The 19831-nt window shown below is 42.1% G+C and overlaps 3 protein-coding genes across 3 annotated transcripts in view; 1 reads left to right on the forward strand and 2 right to left on the reverse strand.

The window, feature by feature from the left end:
- Positions 1–1240, reverse strand: part of Atp7b (ATPase copper transporting beta) — a 76529-nt gene extending 75289 nt beyond the window's left edge. The window contains exon 1 of the mRNA XM_059244594.1: positions 817–1240. Coding sequence (XP_059100577.1) covers positions 817–900 — 84 coding nt within the window. The 5' untranslated portion in view covers positions 901–1240. The remainder of the gene's footprint in view (positions 1–816) is intronic.
- Positions 1241–1501: 261 nt separating this feature from the next.
- On the forward strand, positions 1502–13690 carry Alg11 (ALG11 alpha-1,2-mannosyltransferase). Its single transcript, XM_059244641.1, has 4 exons — positions 1502–1610; positions 3040–3270; positions 6297–7228; positions 9376–13690. The coding sequence occupies exons 1-4, from the start codon at positions 1567–1569 to the stop codon at positions 9645–9647; spliced, it is 1479 nt and encodes a 492-aa protein (XP_059100624.1). The 5' UTR covers positions 1502–1566; the 3' UTR covers positions 9648–13690.
- Positions 13691–15838: 2148 nt separating this feature from the next.
- The window catches only part of Nek5 (NIMA related kinase 5), a 54783-nt gene continuing 50790 nt past the window's right edge, over positions 15839–19831 (reverse strand). Inside the window, 2 exon segments of the mRNA XM_059245000.1 lie at positions 15839–16004; positions 19089–19194. Coding sequence (XP_059100983.1) covers positions 15839–16004; positions 19089–19194 — 272 coding nt within the window.

A 19831-nucleotide genomic window follows, 5' to 3' on the forward strand; every position in this document is an offset into this window, starting at 1 on the left:
AAGAGAACTACCTCCAGCAAGTTGCCCCTGACCTCCATAACAATCGTGTGTGTGTGTGCACACACAACACATACACACATATTTAAATGATTCAAGTGCAAAGATCATGTCAACTTTGAAATAGGGAAAGAAAGAAAGCAACCAGCATGAGCACCCACAAAGGAATCATCAACATACTATGAGGACACCTATGCCACTTTGTGAAACAGTCTCCAAAAATCAAAATACAGTTAACTGAAAAAAAAAGTTGGAGAATATAAAACGTGATTTCAATTAGGCAAGACAGAATATTTTAAAACAACACACAAACACACAAATCTTCAAGAATTGTTCATATGCCAGAGACCTACAAGTTTCAGTAATATTTGCTTACGGGAGACATACATGAAGAACTGGAAAACAGACAGGTCTGCTTTTCCTGTTAAATACTTCTGTACTGTTTGCATTATAAGAGATTGCATTAATTAACTACTTGTATTGTTAAAATGAATGGCTTTAAGCTGCAGGACTTGGATGTAGACCGTATAAGAAGCCAGGCTCCAGATTTCAACTAATCCACCCCCAGGGAACTAGATTTGAGCAACTAGAGCTTTTACACAGCAACCCCACGCTCAGAGCCCAGAAAAGTGCTGGGGTCGAAATGGTTGAACACCAAAGGACCAGAGGCACACTCGATCTAGAGGGCTTTCCTCCCAAACCACCCCTTGAGCTGGGCTCTGGGGGGTTACGTGTTCTCAGTCACGAGTCCTGGAGGAACCGAGGAGGAAAGCGCTTCGGGCAGGTGTGCACACCCGCGGTCTGGGGAAGGAAACTTACTTTCTGACTGGCCTCTTCGGCTGGAACCTGTCTCTCCTGCTCAGGCACCGTCCCCACAAACGCCAACTTCTTCCTGGGATCCATCCCCGAGCCCAAAGGTCACCTGGTCAGGGGAGGGAAGAGCGACTTTGCAAGCCGGGGAGAGGAGGCGCGAAGGCGCGCATCTGTGGTTCCTGGGGAACACACGGCTCTGACCTCGGAGCCCCGGCGCTGCAGACTCGGTGCAGCGAGGTCTCCGGTGCGCTGGAGAGGAGGTGCAGCCCGGGGTCACAGCCGTAGGGCGCCCGCTCCTGCGCAGCCCCCTCTCCACCCCGCGTCCCGCTCCTGCGACCGCCAGGGACCCGCCGCCACCCCTGAAAGAGTGGACTCTGTCCTGGAAGATCAGCTCGCGGCCCGCCAGGACCTCCCATTGGGTCCCAACCGACCGCTAGTTCCGCGGTGGGGGCGGGGCGGGACGCCCGCGAGGGGGCTTCCAGACTAGGGGCGGCGGGGGAGGGCGGGGTCGAGGTCAGGAGAACCCGCTGTCCATCATAGGCCACGCCCTCCGGCCCCCCACGCCCACCACCCCTGGGGTGCGGCCCAAGTGGGCGGGCCCATGTGCGCCCCGCCTGCGGGAAGCGGCTATTGGCAGCCCGTAGGAAGGCGTGTAGGCAGGAGGGGCGTGGCTAGCGACGCACGCTTCCTCAGGAGCCAATAGGGTAGAAGAACAGCCAAGCGCTTCCGGGCTGCGAGGTTGGGGGTGGGAGTAAGATGGCGGCGGACACGGGGAGCTGTCGCTTGTTCGCGCTGCTGAGGTGAGGAGCTTGGTGGCCTGAGCTCACGAGGCGTCCCCCTCCTTGGTGGAGGTGCTTGGGGCAGCCCAGCTCGAGGCTGCAGAAGAGCTGTCTTCGTCGTGCCTCAGTTTACCGCAGCTGTTACGCGTGCCTCACTCCTGGCTGAGCAGCTGTTTCCTTACCGGTTGTTGCCGCTTCTCTCTCTGCTTCGTAAACCGATGGGTTAAGTCTCTGCTTCTCGACCATCTGTTGATTTATTTATTTTTCCCGGTTGATGTCTAAATTATAAATGTATTGTTTTTGTTTTTAAGATAAATACCGTTTCCTATTTAAAAATTAGAAAATAGAAATAATAATAAGTCAGAATGCTAGCCACCTGGTGATTACCACTGTTGGACTAGATCTAGATTTCACAAGATGTTCCTAACTTAGGAAGGCCTACCTAAGTTCCTTCAACTCCTACGTACTTTTGTTCAGGTTGAAATTTTAGAGCTAGCAGCCGGGCGGTGGTGGTACATGCATTTGATCCCAGACCTCGGGAGGCAGAGGCAGGCGAATCTGTGAGTTTGAGGCCAGCCTGGTCTACAGCCTGAAGTGCAGAACGGCCAAGACTACACAGAGAAACCCTATCTCGAAAAAAACAAAAAAGGGAAAAAGAAAATTTAGAGCTAGTATAATGGCTCTCTGAAGAACAGTGGATACGTGCGTTCTTGCCAAAGTTTGTATTACATCTTCATTTTTCCACTTTCTGCTTCAAGTTCTAAAGTGATTGTTAAAAATATGAATAGGAAATAAATAAATAAATGAATGAATGAATGAATGAATAAATAAATAAACAAACAAACAAACAAACAAAATAAAAAAGGCCGGGCGGTGGTGGCGCACGCCTTTAATCCCAGCACTCGGGAGGCAGAGCCAGGCGGATCACAGTTCGAGGCCAGCCTGAGCTACCAAGTGAGTTCCAGGAAAGGCGCAAAGCTACACAGAGAAACCCTGTCTCGAAAAACCAAAAAAAAATAAAAAATAAAAAATATGAATAGGCTAGTTTGTTCTAGCACATTCTTGTTTCTTCCTCCTATAGAGAATGCCTCCAGCTCTATACTATGTATGTTATAATTGCTAACTTTCTGCATTATAATGGTGATTTGATGAGTAATCCATAACTTGGATTATAGTTACCTTTCTTTAAAGCCTTTTGCTTAAATATGGGTAAATACTGGCTAGGGATTAAATGTTTGCCTAGCATATATGAGACCCTGAATTCAATCACCACTACTAGAGGGGAGAAAAAAAGTATTAAAAATAATTGGATATTTTGTTATCAGACTTATAAGCTACAGAAATTCTCTCTGATACAAAGATATTAAGCAAATATGTAAAAGTAAACTTTAATTTGTAGCGTTGTTTTTAAACTGACAACAGATTGATTTTCACCTTTTGTTTGTTTCAGATTTTTTTATTCACTGCTCTTCCCTGGACTAATTCTATGTGGAGTTTTGTGTGTATATTTGGTCATTGTCCTTTGGCTATTCAGGCGACATCTACAGAGAAAGAAAAAGTCCGTTTCAACCAGCAGGAATGGAAAAGATCAAACAGTGGTTGCATTTTTCCATCCTTACTGCAACGCAGGCGGCGGCGGAGAGAGGGTTTTATGGTGTGCCTTGAAAGCCCTGCAGAAAAAGTAGGTATGCATCTTTCTTAGCTAATGCGCTACACGTTGCTGCTTGCCTCCTAAGAGCATACTGAATTTCAGGTTCAGCACACAGTGGTCATCCCACCTTCTCTAGCAGCTAAAGTGGGAGGATCATTTGAGCCCTGGAGTTGTAAGCCAGCCTGGGCAACCTCTCAAAAAAAAAAAAAAAAAAAAGCTGGCTTTTAAAACCTGCTCTTATTTCTCAAATAAAAACACTAAGCTACATGAACAAAACCTGTGTGAGACTAGACCCTTCAACATTCCATCATAGATGGAGAAAGGTTCCTAAGGCCCCACCCATTCCTGAGAAGCTAACAGCAATTAATGCTTGCTGGAGGTGGGGGAGTTACAGTCCTTTGTGCTGTAGCCACTAGTAAGTTGCTCTTGTTTAAGTAAATAACTCTCCACCTGTGCTGACATAGGCACCCCTAATTAAATGCCTACACACCAGGAAAAGACATGAAAGTAGGAAAAAGATTTGCTGGAAAGAAAAGATCTGTTGGGACAGGGAAGATGACAATATATGAGGACAAGGGATATGATCTTCGTGTGTGTCTCTGTGTGTGTGTGTGTGTGGTAACATTGTAGAAAATAATTTTATTCATTTATATTTGGTTTTATCGAGGCAGGGTCTCACTGTGTAGCTCTGGCTGTCCTGGAACACACTATGTAGACCAGGCTGACCTCAAACCCACAGAGATCTATCTGCCTGCCTTTGCCTCCCAAGTGCTGTGATTAAAGGCATGCACCAATATGTCCTGCTGAAAATAAATTTTTTCGAAGTGTATAAAAATATATAAATCTCTGGGGTTTGTACAAAACCTATCCAGGGGGGACCATAGCCCCAAATTCCCTTAGAAGAGCAACCCCAAATCATCTTAAATGCCGTACCCTTTTCCTTAGTTGGCATGCTTTTTAACTGAGAAAGATTTACACTCTTTACAAAAAACGAAATAAATAAGTATATAGTTTATGGGCTCATTTGTGTGTGCATGTGTGCTCATGGGTGTAGAGACTCAGAGCTGATATTGGGTGTCGTACTCAGTTGCTCTCCACTTTTTATGGAGGAAGCATCTCTATCTGAACCTGGACCTCAGGATTCCTGCCAATCTAGCTAGTCAGCTTGCCCAGAGATCCTCTTGTCTCTGCCTTCCAGAGAGCTGGGATTACTCATGGTTGCCACTTTTATGTGGATTCAGGGTTTGCAAACACTGGTCCTCACACTTGTGTGGCATGTGCTTTATCCACTGAACCATCTCCTTGGTCCAAGTCTATAGTTTTAATATTATATTGTAATCAGGCTATAATTATGTATGTATGTATGTATATATGTATGTTACTTATAATGTGTTTAAGAGAATTTGTTACATTAGAATTAGTTAAGTAGCTCAGGAAGTCTGTCTGAAAATTGGGGAATTAATTTTTTTAAAGATTTTATTTATTTTTATTTTATGCTTATTATTACCTGCATGTATGAAAGTTCACAACATGCATACACTGCCCATAGAAGCCAGAAGAGAGCATTGGATCCTTATGAGCCGCCATGTGGGCACTGGGAACTGAACCCAGGTCATCTGTAAGAACATCGAGTACTCTTAACCACTGAGACATGTCTCCAGAGCCAGGAATTAATTCCTTAAAGGAATGTGATTAACTGTCCCCAACCAGTTAAACTTCATCATGTAGGTTTACATATTTGGTGGGGGGGGGGGGGGGGATAATTACAAATGAGGGGGAAAATACTAAGTAATGCTAAGAGTACTTGCTGCTCTTCCAGAGGACCTTAGGTCAGTTCCAAGCATCCCAGTTAGGTGTTTTATAACTGCCTGTAACTCTAGCCCTAAGGGATCTAACACCTTCTGGCCTCCTGGTTACCTATATACATGTGGCATATACTCACACAGTCACATACAATACACAAAAACAAAAAACACTTGGCCGGGTGGTGGTGGCACACGCCTTTAGTCCCAGCACTTGGCAGGCAAAGCCAGGCGGATCTCTGTGAGTTCAAGGCCAACCTGGTCTACAGAGCGAGATCCAGGACAGGCACCAAAACTACACAGAGAAACCCTGTCTCGAAAAAAACCAAAAATAAATAAATAAATAAATAACTCTTTTAAAAAAAAGAATTACGATCCTATCTCAAGACAGTTTTAGTGAATCTTAGTTTTGTTTTCTGAGTATTTCATTACTGCTTTAAAGACCCATGTAAAATGAGGGTGTGTCACCCCCTCACACTTTGTCTTTTTGTTTGTTTTCTGTGTCACTAAAGGTTGAACACAGGACCTTGAGCATGATGGGCAAGTGCTCTACAGCTAAACTACTTAAAATAAATTTTTTTAGTATTTCCTAAAAATGAGAATCTCTCATTGATATGTCAGAAATTTCTGTTGGTATTTGTTCTATTTAAAACCCATAGTAGAAGGAATGGCAGATAATTAGAAGACATTATATCTTAGTCTCATCTGATGACTACAACATAATACCTTCGACTGAATAGTTTGTAAGTGAGAAATGTATTGCTCGTAATTCCAGAGGTTGGGAAACCCACAGTCCAGAGCCCAGTGGTAGGTAACCGCTGCTTACTGAATCTTCATGTTGTGATAGAGAAAACAGACTCCTTTAGTCCTCTTATAAGATAACACAGGTCTGAGTATAGCTCAGGGGTAAAGTGTGTTACACATGCACAAGGCCCTAGGTTCAGTCCTCAACAGCAAAAGATCAATTTAAAAAGGCACAATTCCTGTTAACCTCATTGTGCGTCCGTTTGCTTTTGATGCTACTCGACTAGAGACTAGATTTCAACTACAAATATGCAGGTGACAAACTACAGCACATAGTCTCATTTGAAAAATTAAGAGTAAAAACCTCAAGGAAGGGCAGAGTCAGTAGTTTAAATGCAATCAATGAAAAAGGGTAGAAAACATTAAGTATAGAAATAAGCTTGCTTGTGATTATGAGGAAATTGTACCATTTGGTTAATTTTAACCCAAATTAATAACATTTTGTTTCAGGTATCCTGAAGCAGTTTATGTTGTATATACTGGAGACATTAATGTCAGTGGTCAGCAGATACTAGAAGGTGCTTTCAGAAGATTTAACATCAAGTTAGTTCATCCAGTGGAGTTTGTTTTCTTAAGGAAACGCTACCTTGTGGAAGATTCTCAGTATCCCCACTTCACATTGCTAGGCCAAAGTCTTGGATCCATTCTTCTTGGCTGGGAAGCTCTGATGCAGCGTGTTCCTGATGTTTACATCGACTCAATGGGATATGCTTTCACACTCCCTCTGTTTAAATATATAGGGGGTTGCCGAGTTGGAAGCTATGTTCATTATCCTACTATCAGCACTGACATGCTCTCTGTAGTGAAGAATCAAAACACTGGATTTAATAATGCGGCTTTCATTAGCAGAAATGCTTTCCTCAGCAAAGCAAAGCTCATCTACTACTATTTATTTGCTTTTATTTATGGCCTCGTTGGTTCATGCAGTGATGTAGTCATGGTGAATTCTTCTTGGACACTAAACCATATTCTCTCACTGTGGAAAGTTAGGCATTGCACTAACATTGTTTATCCACCTTGTGATGTGCAGACATTTCTGGACATCCCCTTACATGAGAAAAGGGTGACCCCAGGACACTTGCTGGTTTCCATTGGCCAGTTCAGGCCTGAAAAGAATCACGCTTTGCAGATCAAAGCCTTTGCTAAATTGCTAAGTGAGAAGGCATCTGAGTCACGCCCTTCACTTAAACTTGTCCTTATTGGAGGGTGTCGAAACAAAGAGGATGAGCTTCGAGTAAACAAACTGAGAAAACTCTCTGAGAATTTGGGAGTTCAAGACAATGTGGAATTTAAAATAAACATCTCATTTGATGAATTGAAGAACTACCTGTCTGAAGCAACAATCGGTCTGCATACCATGTGGAATGAGCATTTTGGGATTGGTGAGTTTTCCTTTCTTTCAAACAAGTTGTTTGGTACTGTAAGATATGCATTAAAGTCCTTATCTTAATATCTTTTCTACTGCTGTGACAAACACCATGACCAAGCAACTTATAAAAGAAAAATTGGGAGCTCATGATTTCAGGATTAGAATCCATATTAGCAGCACAAAGGCATGGTGGCAGAAAACAACTGAAAGCTTACATCTTGATCACAAATTAGAGTCAGAGAGAGATGCACAGAGAATGGTGTGAATCTTGAAATGTCAAAGCCCACCCCCAGTGACACACCTCCAACAAGGCTACACCTCCTAATCCTTCTCAAACAGTTCCACCCACTGGGAACCACATATTCAAATATATGGGCTTATGGAGAACATTCTCCTTCAAACCACCACAGTTCCTTTGATTGTTCTAGAAGCCCCTACTAAGGCTGTAAGTCACTCTAATAAATCCTTTAATATATGTACTTATTCTGTGAGTTCTGTTCCCTTAGACTAATACAGAGTGACACAGGCAGCTGCAGATATGGCAAAGAAGGCCAGGGGAAAGTATGAGAGCAAGAGGAGCCTTGGTAAAGAGCTGAGCAGGAGCAGGTGAGCAGGCAGAAGAGGGGGAAGCTGCAGAGATGGTCGTGGACTGCTTTGCAAACACAGAACTGGTGGTTAGTGGCTAAAAGAAAAGGCTGCACACTGGGGAAAGGAAGAGGCCATCAGTGACCTAGGGAAAGATGAGTGTGGCAAGAGAACAGGAAGCCAGGGTGAAACTGTGAGAGCACACGGAGTCTGAGTACAGAGAGCATCATTGCGAGGTCTGTTTATGAAAGAAAATGGAAGAAGAGTGCAACTAGGGAAGGCTGGATAGAGTAATTTATATCTTCATGTACATCATGTGACAGGCAATAACCAAAACTTACCCAACTCCACCTTGCTGTTGAACACAGGCAGTTGTATGTTTTGTGAGCAGCAGCACATTTTAGTTCTCTAAGGTTGTTTACACTTTCATCCTCTGATGTTATTGAACCTCTTAAAACTTTACTTTTGATGTTTTCTTTCTATCTTTCTGATACTTGTTCATCTTTTATCATCTTGGCAATGTTGTGTGTTCTTCTACTTTGTTTAGTATTCTTTATTTTTCCTTTGAGACAGGGTCTTACATAGCCCAGCCTGGCCTGGAACTTGCTGTGTAACTAGGGATGACCTTGAACTCTTGATCTTTCTCCATCTACCTCCCAATGGTATATAGGTGTGCACCATCTTATGTAGTTTTTTGTGTGGTGCTAGGGTTGAAACCTGGGGTTTCATGCATGCTAGACAAGCATTCTACCCACTGAGCTACAGCCTCAGTCCCAGTGTATTTCTTTATAGAAGATGTCTATAGACCTCCATCTACTTGTCTGTTTTAGTCAAGAATGAAGCAGCATTATTATGACACTTTGTAGACTAAAAGACTTAAAGGCCTGGGTGCTGGGAAGGTAACCCACTGAGTGTACTACTCACTGTAAGCATTAGGACCTAGATCAAATCTCCAGCACCCATTGAAAAGGCAGGTGTGGCAGCATGCCTATGATCGCACCACTGGTGGTAATGGTGGAGAGTCTAGTGCAGTGGGTCTCAGCCTTCCTAATGCTGCAACCCTTTAATATAGTTCCTTATGTTATGGTAACCCCCCAACCATAAAATTCTTGTCATTGCTACTTCATAACTGTAATTTTGCTACTGTTAGAAATGGTAAGTATCTATGCTTTCCAGTGGTCTTAAGTGACCCCTGTGATACGGTTGTTCAACACCCATCCCCCAAAAGGGGTTCAACCTACAGGTTGAGAACCGCTGGTCTAGTGGATCTTTATTTAGCTCACTGACTGGACAATCTAGACAAAACAGTGAGCTCCAAAATCAGGGAGTGTCTGGACAATCAGTGGAGAGCAGTAGAGCAAGCTGAAGTCAACCTCTGGCTTGCATGGGTACCTTCACAGGCAAGCACACAAACACAAAACCCTTAAATTGTTTTATTTTGAATCATGTTAAATAAGCAAATTTCCAGACTTGCATATATTTAATCAAATGTTCCTGGGTCTCAGAATTTTCTAAAGTTTGTGTTCATCAAAAACTTAAAGGTCTGTATGTTTTTGTTGTTGTTTTCTTTCTCAGGAGTTGTGGAGTGTATGGCAGCTGGCACAATTATCCTTGCACACAATTCAGGAGGCCCAAAGCTTGACATTGTCATTCCTCATGAAGGACAAATAACTGGATTTCTGGCTGAGAGTGAAGAAGGCTATGCTGAAACCATGGCTCACATTCTTTCTCTGTCTTCAGAAAAGAGACTTCAAATCAGGAAAACTGCTAGAGCGTCTGTAAGCAGATTTTCTGACCAGGAGTTTGAAGTATCATTCCTGTCTTCTGTGGAGAAGTTACTTACGTAATGCCAAATCTGTGCACATTCCGGATATTTTCTACAAAGTGGAGCTGGGGTGTGGGTCAGTGGTAGAGCCTGTGCTCGGTGTGTGCAAGGTCCTGCGTTCCATCCCAGCATCCAAAAAGTCAAAGGAAATGCTTCACTTGGAAACACCTTCACATGTAAATATTTTCTGAGTTCATTGTCTATCGTAATAAAGGCAGCCTGAGCAATATTGTATATAGACAATGTGTATATAGACAAGGTAGTATTTAACAAAATGGCAAAATTACCTATATGGGAAAAGTAATCTCGTGTACCTTAATGTACAGATTTTACATTAGTATTTGGCCTCAAAATCTAAACAGTACAAATCTCAAAGGAAAAAATTACCAATCAGATTTTTACATACTGGTGTATTTTAACTTTTTTATCTTTTCCTTTTATTTTAATCCTTGAATGTCCCTGCCTCCACCTCCCAGAATGCTATGATCATAGTAATGAATTTAACAAGTCCAGTGTATGCAGTGCTAGGGATGGAACCCAGAGCCCAACGGAGGCTGGACAATTACTCTACCAACTGAGCTGCATCCTAAGCCCCAAATCCTGTTTCAAATCACTGTACTTTAGAAAACATAAAACTTCCTGGGTTTTTGTTTTATGATGCTGGAGACAGAATGTAGAGCCTCCGAGTGGAAAGCAGGAGCAGGGACATTTGAATTCCTAGCACCACAGAATTCACTGAGCCGACCTCAGCCAAACACTTCCTTCCCTCTAGAGGAAAGGGAGTGCTGAGAGGAACACTTAGCAGATAATCAGCTGGCACTTTAAAATTTAGTCTTACATTTTGGAAAAAAAACTTTGAGGGGTGGGTTTAGAGTTAGAGATTGAACCTAGAGTCATGCTCATGGTACACAAGTGTTCTAACCAGTGAGAGCTTTACCCCAACCTCAGGAGTCCTGGGAAACAACAGCATGAGTAACCTTTTAAGTATACCTAATAATTTTCTTAAAGGAAAAAGAAACTTCAAACAGGCATCTCTAATCCTATTCCAAAGCATCAGTCAAGAGATTGGATGGACTGATTTCTTCATGGGTGTGTACAGATATGTTGAAGTCAAAACACCAGCAGCAATCTTTCCCATAACTAGGTGTGTGTAGAAGTTGGGTTTTGTTTAGAGCCTAACACAGTTTGTTTCTATGGGTTTCTCATCCCTTAACAGCCCCACTGTGAAGAGATTCAAGCTAAGAGAATATCAAGCTAAGTTGCTTTTCTAAAACTGACCTTGTCGTATCATAGTGCGCAAACAGTGTAAAGGATCATGAGATGGCATTTTGAAAAAAGTGCCAGGCGGTAGTTAGCATACTGGGCTGGACCTTACTTCACCATTTACAAATACCTGACCTGCTAACACTAAAGCAATGCCTTAATGTTTTTGATTCTTGGGTGTTTCATCTGAAATCAAGCTGTTCATACCTTTTAGAATTGTGATACAAGATGTGAAGCATATGAAGCTACTCTGAAAATTAAGTATTGCTTTAGTAAACATAACAACCAAAGATCCCAGTGACCTGATAGGGGACGTGGTGTGTGTGTTGGGGGTGGCTTTTAGGGAAGGGGGAAGGAGATGATTAAAGGAGGGAGGCTGATAAAATAAAGTAAGGATGTCTAAAAAAGCCACAAAGAGTCATACCGTTAATTACTAAACAACACCAAAAAGAACTGTAGTACCTGTAATTCTGTGTATAAAAATACTTGTGTAATTTTAATGAACTTTTCTCATCTGGGCTGACAATCCTTCCTCCAAGAGCCAAAGACCACCTAACAAAAAGCCCAGTACCAGACATGAGAAGCCTCTTTTGAGTTGTTGGCCAGGTCTGTCCAAGAGACTCCTAAACCATACAACCAATTGCTTTTGCCCTTGGTTACCCCCTAGAAGTGGAAAATAAGTTTCAATTGCTGGAGTCCCATGCGCTTCAGAAATGGGGCCAAGAGACCCTTAAGCTAGAACTAACTTGAAGAGCACGTACATGTGAGCACACATACACACACAAAACCTGGTTGCTACCCCAGGACTAACTTTCATGGTACAAGAAGGTGCCATGCAAACTTCTGAAGGAGGGAGGCAACCAACAGCCATACCCAGCTATGCCACCTATGAACCACATAAAAACAAAAACCAGCATAGCAAGAAAACCTTAAGGGTACAGTGGTAGTGTCACCGCATACTTAACAGTAACCAACAGCTCTTAAACTGGACTGAGACTGGCTCAACTAGAGGGAGAACATGGTACTGGAAACCTAGCTAAGTAAGTACTGGTAAACAACCGCTAATTTAAAGTATATGGTTCTTCAAGTATGGCCTCCAAACTCTAGTGCCAACTTACCCATTTTCTCCCTCTGAATATGCACTTCACCACGGACACTCAGACCTCTGGAAATCTTAATGAGTGAGACAGATATGTCCCTAACACCTGATAGAGAGGTCAGAATATATTCCCCTGTTGGCTGTTTACCAGGTAATTTAACACTATAAAAGCAAATTTTAAAACTTTTTTTTTAAAGAAGTAACAACCAGTAGTAAAGATTTTCTGTACTTGTAAATTAAAGATGTGTTTACAACTCTGTAGCTTTTGGTTTCTTAGCCAGTAGCTGGGAATCAGTATAAATTTCATCCAGCTTCTATTCTGAATAACTGGCAAGTATGTGGAGGCGGGGGATGTGACTGTAAGTAGCTGGCTGTAATGTGTGTGAGGCAAGCGTGAGCCACAGCACAGCAACAAGTGATTATGTGTGCACAGATGGGACTGTAATGACAGCATTTGTCATTTTGTACATATAGAGTTCCTTCTAGTTAAAGGAATTGCCCACACAGTTTGTCTGACATTTGTGTTAGGGCATACAAAAGAGGCACATTATTCCTTGCTGTCTCCTCCAGCTGTTTTTATTTTTGTTTGTTTTGATCTGGCTAGCTTCATTATCTACTCCCAATTATGTTATTGACTCACTACAAAGGAAAAGCAGTGTGGCACACCAACAGAGCTTGAGTTGGAGATAATTCACTTTGCAAAGAGATTGTGGAGTCTGGAGGTAAAAGGAACCTTACACATTGTCTATTTTATTTTCAACTTTACAGACAAAAAACAACTTAAAAAACCGAGTAGATTTCTTTATTATCACAAAGCTGATGACAGAATCAGGATTATGACCTGGTGTTCTGACCCTCAGCTCACTCTGTTATTTTATGGCTAGTCTTTGAAGTAAGATTTGGCTGTAGCTCACAAAGCCTACCTACCCATCCACACAAAATAGCAGGACTAAAGATTATAAAAATTGGAATGAGGCCAGGTGGTGGTGCCGCATGCCTTTAATCCCAGCAGAGCCAGGCGGATCTCTGTGAGTTCGAGGCCAGTCTAGTCTACAGAGCGAGATCCAGGACAGGCACCAAAACTGCAGAGAGAAACCCTGTCTCGGAAAAAAATAAAAATGTAATGAAGAAAACAGAGGATGTGATGGAAGAAAAAAGGATTCTCAATTTCTTAACATTTCATACCAACTTTTCAAAATTATTTTCATGTATCAAAAGCATAAAATATGGTTTACATGTATATTCTTTTCCAATGTTCCTAACAAGGTACTACAGATATTTATTTTTTTACTGGATTTCAGGTACTGTGCAAAATGTCGAGACTCATCTTTTAACTGTTTCTAGGAAACTTCTGAGTGGCTGTTAAGTCCTCTACAATTACGGTTTTTCAGTGGTCCGAACATTCCGTTTTGAGTCCACAGCAGTGGGGATTCACATTCCTATTTACAGTGAGTGATACCACAGCTATGAAGTATGTGTTACATGGTCTTTGTATAATATATTTATAACTAATTGTGATGTAGAGCTGTTGATACAAAATACACTTATATCTAAATCTGATGGGTGATTAATTTAATTAAAATATTTACATTATTTTTTCCACTTCCTCTTTCCCCTCAGACTCTCCTACCTCAGGAATTCATGGTCTCTTTTTCTTTAATTATTATTGCTACATGTGTATGCAAATAAATATGTAAATGCAACCTGCTGAGTCCCTTTGGTGTTGCTTGTATTTGTTTTTAGGGATGACCGCTTGGTATTGGATAACCAATTAGAGAGCTCATCCCTGGGGAGGACTAATTCTTTCTCAGCAGTCATCAATTCCCTGTAGCTCTTCATCTAGGGAAGAGGCTCTCAACCTTTGGGGGTCACATCTCAGATATCCTGCATGTCAAATATTTACATTACAATTCATAACAGTAGTAAAATCACAGTTATGACATAGCAATGGAATAATTTTATGGTTGGCAGTCACCACAACATGAGGAACTATATTAAAGGGTGACAACATTAGGAAGATTGAGAACCACTGATCTAGGGGTCGAGCCATGTAAGATTTCCTCATCCATATCAACTGGTGTGGTCATTGTTCAGGTCTTGTTTAGGCATATTTTTGAGATTTTGTGTGTGTAGATTCCCTGTCATATCTAGAAGATAAGAATACTGCAACCAACTACCTGGTCCTCTAGCTCTTAAAATCTTTCTGTCCCTCTCTTTTGCAGTGTTCACTGAACCTTAGTTGTAAGGGTTGTGTAAGATGTATCAATTGGGACTGGGCACCCCACAGATGGTTGTTCTGTACATTTTGACCAGATGTAGCTTTCTGTAATAGTCTTCATCTTCTGTAAAATGAAGGCTGCTTTGGTCAGAGGAGAAAACTACCCTTATCTTTGGGTTTAAATACAAGTATTTAGAATGCAGTTAGGAGTTACACTGGTTTATGAAAGGAGCAGTAATACCTTCTCCAAAATCCATGACCTCACTAGCCAGGTATGATTTCCCTTCTGTTGAGTGGGCCTTGCGTTCAATGTGCCAGCTATTGCTTACCACCAATACATAAGTACCACTGTTACCCCTTTAGAGACAGCTTGTGGCTTGTAGGGATCACAGCTGAGCAGGACTAATGATTGCTATCCTCCCTTGGCAGCTGGCAAAGCACTTTCTAGTATTATGAAATCTAGTTCTCAAGGAGGAAGCTTTCCAGTCAGATTGCCTTGAACCTGCAAGTCTTGTGTCCAAAGTGTGTGATGTCTTCTGCAACAGAGACTTCCCTTCAGCTCTGGTAGGCAACAAGGGCAATAGCAATAGCCTATATTGTTTCAGGAGTCTCTTGATCTCCCATGACCAACAACTCAAAAGGAGGTTTCTGAAGCCTGGTACTGGGGTTTTGTTGGATAGCCTATGGCTCTTGGGGGAGGGGAGAACATTGTCCTGAATCCTCTGATGGTCTTAGCCAAACCATCTCTCAAGCCCTATAGATGCTTTAAGTGAATTAGAAATAGTTATAGTTCATATACTTGGTTTTGGTGTTGGGAGTCCAACCCAAGTTCTTGTGCATGCTAACCTCTGAGCTATACTATCAGTTCCCATATACCCTATTTTAATAATTTCCAGAGTATTTTACAGGGTCATCATATAAGCAAAATTAGAATAAGTACCAGTGTTATTGGTACTTTCAGAATATGTGTTTCAGAATATTATAGAAAAGTATCCTTGACTCCAAAACCTTGATAGGAATAAATAAATGAGAGTGCATCTGTGTTCATGTCAGTGAATACAACAGAAAAGTTACTTCTGTTACATAGCTATGACAGGAACTTCTGAAAATTTCTAGAAGAAAATTGGTCTCTGCAATTCACTTCTCCCACTGTCCTTCCTCTTAACTCTCTACTCACCCCAAAGTGTAAGATCCCCCTGTGTTTTGGAAAACAACAGTTCCAGTGTTCTGTTGCTGTTTGTTCCCTTGGACTCTGTGTAAATGTTACACTTAGAAGGGAAGTGGAAGGGTTAATACAGTTTTAGTACCATTTGAGCAGAGACCAGTGTAATAGCTGCCACACATCGCCAAAGCTGTTTTTTTCTAATAAATTTTATTCTAAAGACAAATGTGGAGATATGAACCGATAGTTTCAATTTAATAGAGTTAAAGCTAAAAACAGCACTCATCGGAGTTGTCCCTCGAGAGCATCATCAGGGCAAAGTGTATAAAATCAGTAAGAGGGTGGACTTTTCTTTAAGGACATGAATCCCCGGCAATGAGAAATAGTATCCACGCTTGCACATTTTGACTGGCATTTGATGAACTGTGGCCTTAGCAATACAGATTAGATAGGCCCAAACCAGCTTCACCCTCACTGGAGTTTCTAGACTGGCAAGTTTGTGCTTTCTTTCTCTCCTGGCTTTTCAGCATTCTTAGAGGATCTGGGAGCCTCTTCCCTTTCTTCTGTGGAAGTTGCAAGTTTTTCTAGGGATTCTATTATTTCACTTCTCAACTCATCTTCAGACTCTTCAAATTTTCTGAAATAATAAGCAGTCAAAATCAGTGTTCTGATATAAAAGCCATAATAGAAAAACTAGTTTCCTTTTTCATTCCCTGCTTCCACCTGAGCATTACACAACTTGGATGTTCATCAGGTAACAAATTATTATATCAGTTTGGCCTGGGGAGGGAAGTATATGCGACTGAATGTGTGTGCAGATGTAGGTGCAGGTGCATATGTACATTCATGCAGAGGCCAGGGAAGGACATGGGGAGTCCTGCTCTGTCACTCTACATTATTCCTTCATGACTGTCCCTCATTAAACTCAGAACTAGGCTCCAGCTAAGCCAACAATCCTACTATCTGCTCACAGCACAGGTTGCAAGCACACAAAGCCACACCTGTTTTAGGTGGGTGCTGGACTCCAAGCTCAGGTCCTCATGCTTATACCTACCTAGAAAAAAAAAGATTACTGTATAACACATTTACACTGGGCTAGGGATGTAGCTCAGCTGGTAGAGTGCTTGCCTAGCATGTGAAGTCTAAGGCTTGCTACACAGCACTGATTGAAGATGGTGGCACATCCCTATAAACTCAACACACAGGAAGTGGAGACAGAAGATACTCAAGTTCAAGATTGTCCTTGACTATATAACTAGTCTGGGATATCTGAGTCCCTGCCTCAAAAATAGAAACCAACACCCACCCACACCCCCCAAAAACCACTATTACACTAGGAGCAGCCCCATGCAGCCTGTGTGTAGTGTTTCTTGACTCTGGCAAAAGGACATATGAACCAGGCATAGTGGTGCAGGCCCTTCATCCCAGCACTCATGAGGCAGAGGCAGTTTGCGTTTGAGACTAGCCTAGTCTATAGAGCATGTTCCAGGACAGCTAGGGCTACACAGAGACACCTTGTCTAGAAAAACAAAAACAAAAGAGGTCATGTGGAGTGACTGGCCTACACCGTGTAGTTTTGTGTACGTGCACACTATGAGGTTCACACAAAGATGAAATCACCTAACAGTACATTTCCAAGAGCTAGTCCTCTTATTAAGCAATGTGTGGCTATAATTAACCAAGGGAAGAGGCAGATGAAGACAGAGACATGATGGCTTGCCTTAGTAATTCGTGGCAACAGATGACCTTAGAGAAACTATGTCCCCATTCCTAAGAGTACCGGGCAGAATGGGCCATCATCAAATGGACTGAGAAAGCAATGGGAGACAACAGAGGTGACAAGGGACAAGAAGCTCATGCTCAGTCCTCCAGGGAGCCCAGCCCTGGAAGACAGTTGAGCGTGGTGGTGGTGGTGGTGGTTGTTGTTGTTGTTGTTGTTGTTGTTGTTTTGTTTGTTGTTGTTTAGCATGTTGAGTACAGATGGGAATCCCTTATCCAAAACACTGCTGCTCCTACACATTTCAGGTAAGTTCTAAACCTGTAATAGATGGGAAATTACAGGGTTTGGAGAAGTGATTAGGCCATGAGAGCAAAGCTCTAATGAATTGGACATTGCTTTATAAAAGGAGCCTGATGGAGTGTTTTTCCATTCCACTCAGTGAGAACAGTGCTAGACAGTATCTTTGAACCCAGGACTTAGTCCTCACCAGACATCAAATCTTGAATTCAACAGATTGCAAAACTGTATACTTCCGTTATTTATAAGTAACCTACTCCAAAGCTTTTTGTTTTAGCAGCCTAAACACTAAGATCTTTTTATTTTTTATTATTATGTGTATGAATGGTATGTGTATGGTAAGCATGTGGAAGTTAGAGGACAAACTTTCAAGAGTCAGTTCTCTCTCTCTCTCTCTCTCTCTCTCTCTCTCTCTCTCTCTCTCTCTCTCTCACACACACACACACACACACACACACACACACACACACACACACCCCACATATTACAGGTACGGTGGCTCATGCCTATACCCAACACTAGAGAGTCTGAGGCAGGAGGATTGCAAGTTAAAGGTGAGCCTAAGCTGCACAGTAAGACCCCATTTTGAAAAACAAAATCAGAAACAAACCCAAGTTCTCATACATGTTAAACAGGCATTCTTCTACTGACCTGAGTTCTCCCTGCCCCAAGTCCCTGTTTTAATTAAATAACTTAAAATACATTCTTCACAATATAATCATATGAAGTTCTTCATGGCCTAATTCAGCTATTTCTTGTATTTGCAGTCTCTCATAGTAGATGCTGAGTGACTGCATTTTATTTTGTTTTGAAAGAGGGTCTCATCTGGCTAGATGCTGTTTTCACATTTCAATTATGAACTTGCCTTCATTTCTCCTGAGAAAATTCAGCACATTATAACAATATAAATATAGCACATGTTTTATATTTACTTCTTCTGAGATGCTAGGAGTAATAACATCCTTTAATGTTACTCTTAATGCTGGTTTCTCAGTGCGGGGGTTTCCAGGCCACCCACATGCTGTGATTCAAACTCCAAATCCAAGCAAACTCAACTCTGAGCTTACAAATTCCTTGTGAGATTTTTTTCCCCCAAGTGTGGTAGTTTGAGTGAGAATGCCCCCCATAGGCTCACATATATATGAGTTTTGAGGGTTTTTTTGTTTTTGTTTTTTGAGACAGGGTTTCTCTGTATAACAGGCCCTGGCTGTCCTGGAACTCACTCTATAGACCAGGCTGGCCTTGAATTCAATAGAGATCAGCCTGCTTCCTGAGTGCTGAGATTAAAGGCCTGTGCCACCACCACCTGGCATGCATATATATTTAATATGATGCAATTAATCATTTTGTGAGGGACAGAGTTGAGACAGGATGTCTTGTAGCCTGGGCTGGCTTTGAATTTGCTTGTAGCTGAGGATGACATTCAATTCTTGATCCTCCTGCCTTCCTTCCTATAACTCTCAAGTGTTGGGATTATAGATGTGTACCCCAGTGTGAAGCAAGCCTATGATTCAACCCTAAAACAGAAAAAAAATATATACTGCTAGACACAGATACACATGCATCTCTGCACACCCATGCACACCACAGAGAAGGGGGGACGGGGACAGAGCCCAAACAAATCCATTTATAGTATAAAACTTGGTCTCCTTAGGTGGGTCTCCATGGGCCATCTTCTATCTCACTTGCATATGACCTACTCACATATCACCATCCCATCGTGGATCCAACTGTTCATCATCCACTACAATGCCAGCGGCTACTTCTGCCTCTTCCTGGTCTTCTTGAGGAAGCTGTGGTTTTACCATTACTACTGAAAGAAATGGTAAAGATTAAAGTAGACTAATCTATGCATTGATGAACAACATATACCCACAACCCTACAGTGAATGCCACCCATGATGGCAAAACAAAGTACTGACAGGGATGCCAACAGATACATGTTGTGGTTTGGATGTGAAGTGTCCCCCACAGGCTCAAGTGTTCGAATACTTGAGTCCCAGCTGGTGGTACTATGTAGGGAAGCTGTAGAACCTTTGGAAGTGGTTCCTAGATGGAGAAAGTGGGTTGCTGGGCAAAGAGCCTTGGGTTTTATAGGCATGCCCTGTTCCTGATCCATCTCTGCTTCCTGGTGCATCGAGGTGTGTGCAAGCAGCTGCCACATACTTCTGCCACCACAGAGACAGCTTCTGCCATGCTTTCCTGCCATGCCATGATAGACAGTGGCTCCTCAAATCATGAACCAAAAGAAGTCATTTGTCCCTTAAGTTTTGTCTTATTGAGTATTTAGTATCAGTGATGAGAAAAGCAATTAATGAAATATTTGGCACTGTACTAAAAATAGTGGAAAACACAAGAAGACATTTAAAAAATGAGTATCAATAAGGGTCAGACAGAAAGAGACAAAATTACCCCATTTGGAGGTTACATAGAAATTTTAAGGAAAG

This window comes from Peromyscus eremicus, chromosome 17, assembly GCF_949786415.1.
Source record: "Peromyscus eremicus chromosome 17, PerEre_H2_v1, whole genome shotgun sequence".
Classification (NCBI taxonomy): domain Eukaryota; kingdom Metazoa; phylum Chordata; class Mammalia; order Rodentia; family Cricetidae; genus Peromyscus; species Peromyscus eremicus.

Coding starts and splice junctions, on each gene's coding strand:
- Alg11 (XM_059244641.1), top strand. CDS start 1,567: ATGGCGGCGGACACGGGGAGCTGTCGCTTGTTCGCGCTGCTGAG. Junction 1,611..3,039: donor CGCTTGTTCGCGCTGCTGAG/GTGAGGAGCTTG, acceptor TGTTTGTTTCAG/ATTTTTTTATTCACTGCTCT. Junction 7,229..9,375: donor GAATGAGCATTTTGGGATTG/GTGAGTTTTCCT, acceptor TTTCTTTCTCAG/GAGTTGTGGAGTGTATGGCA.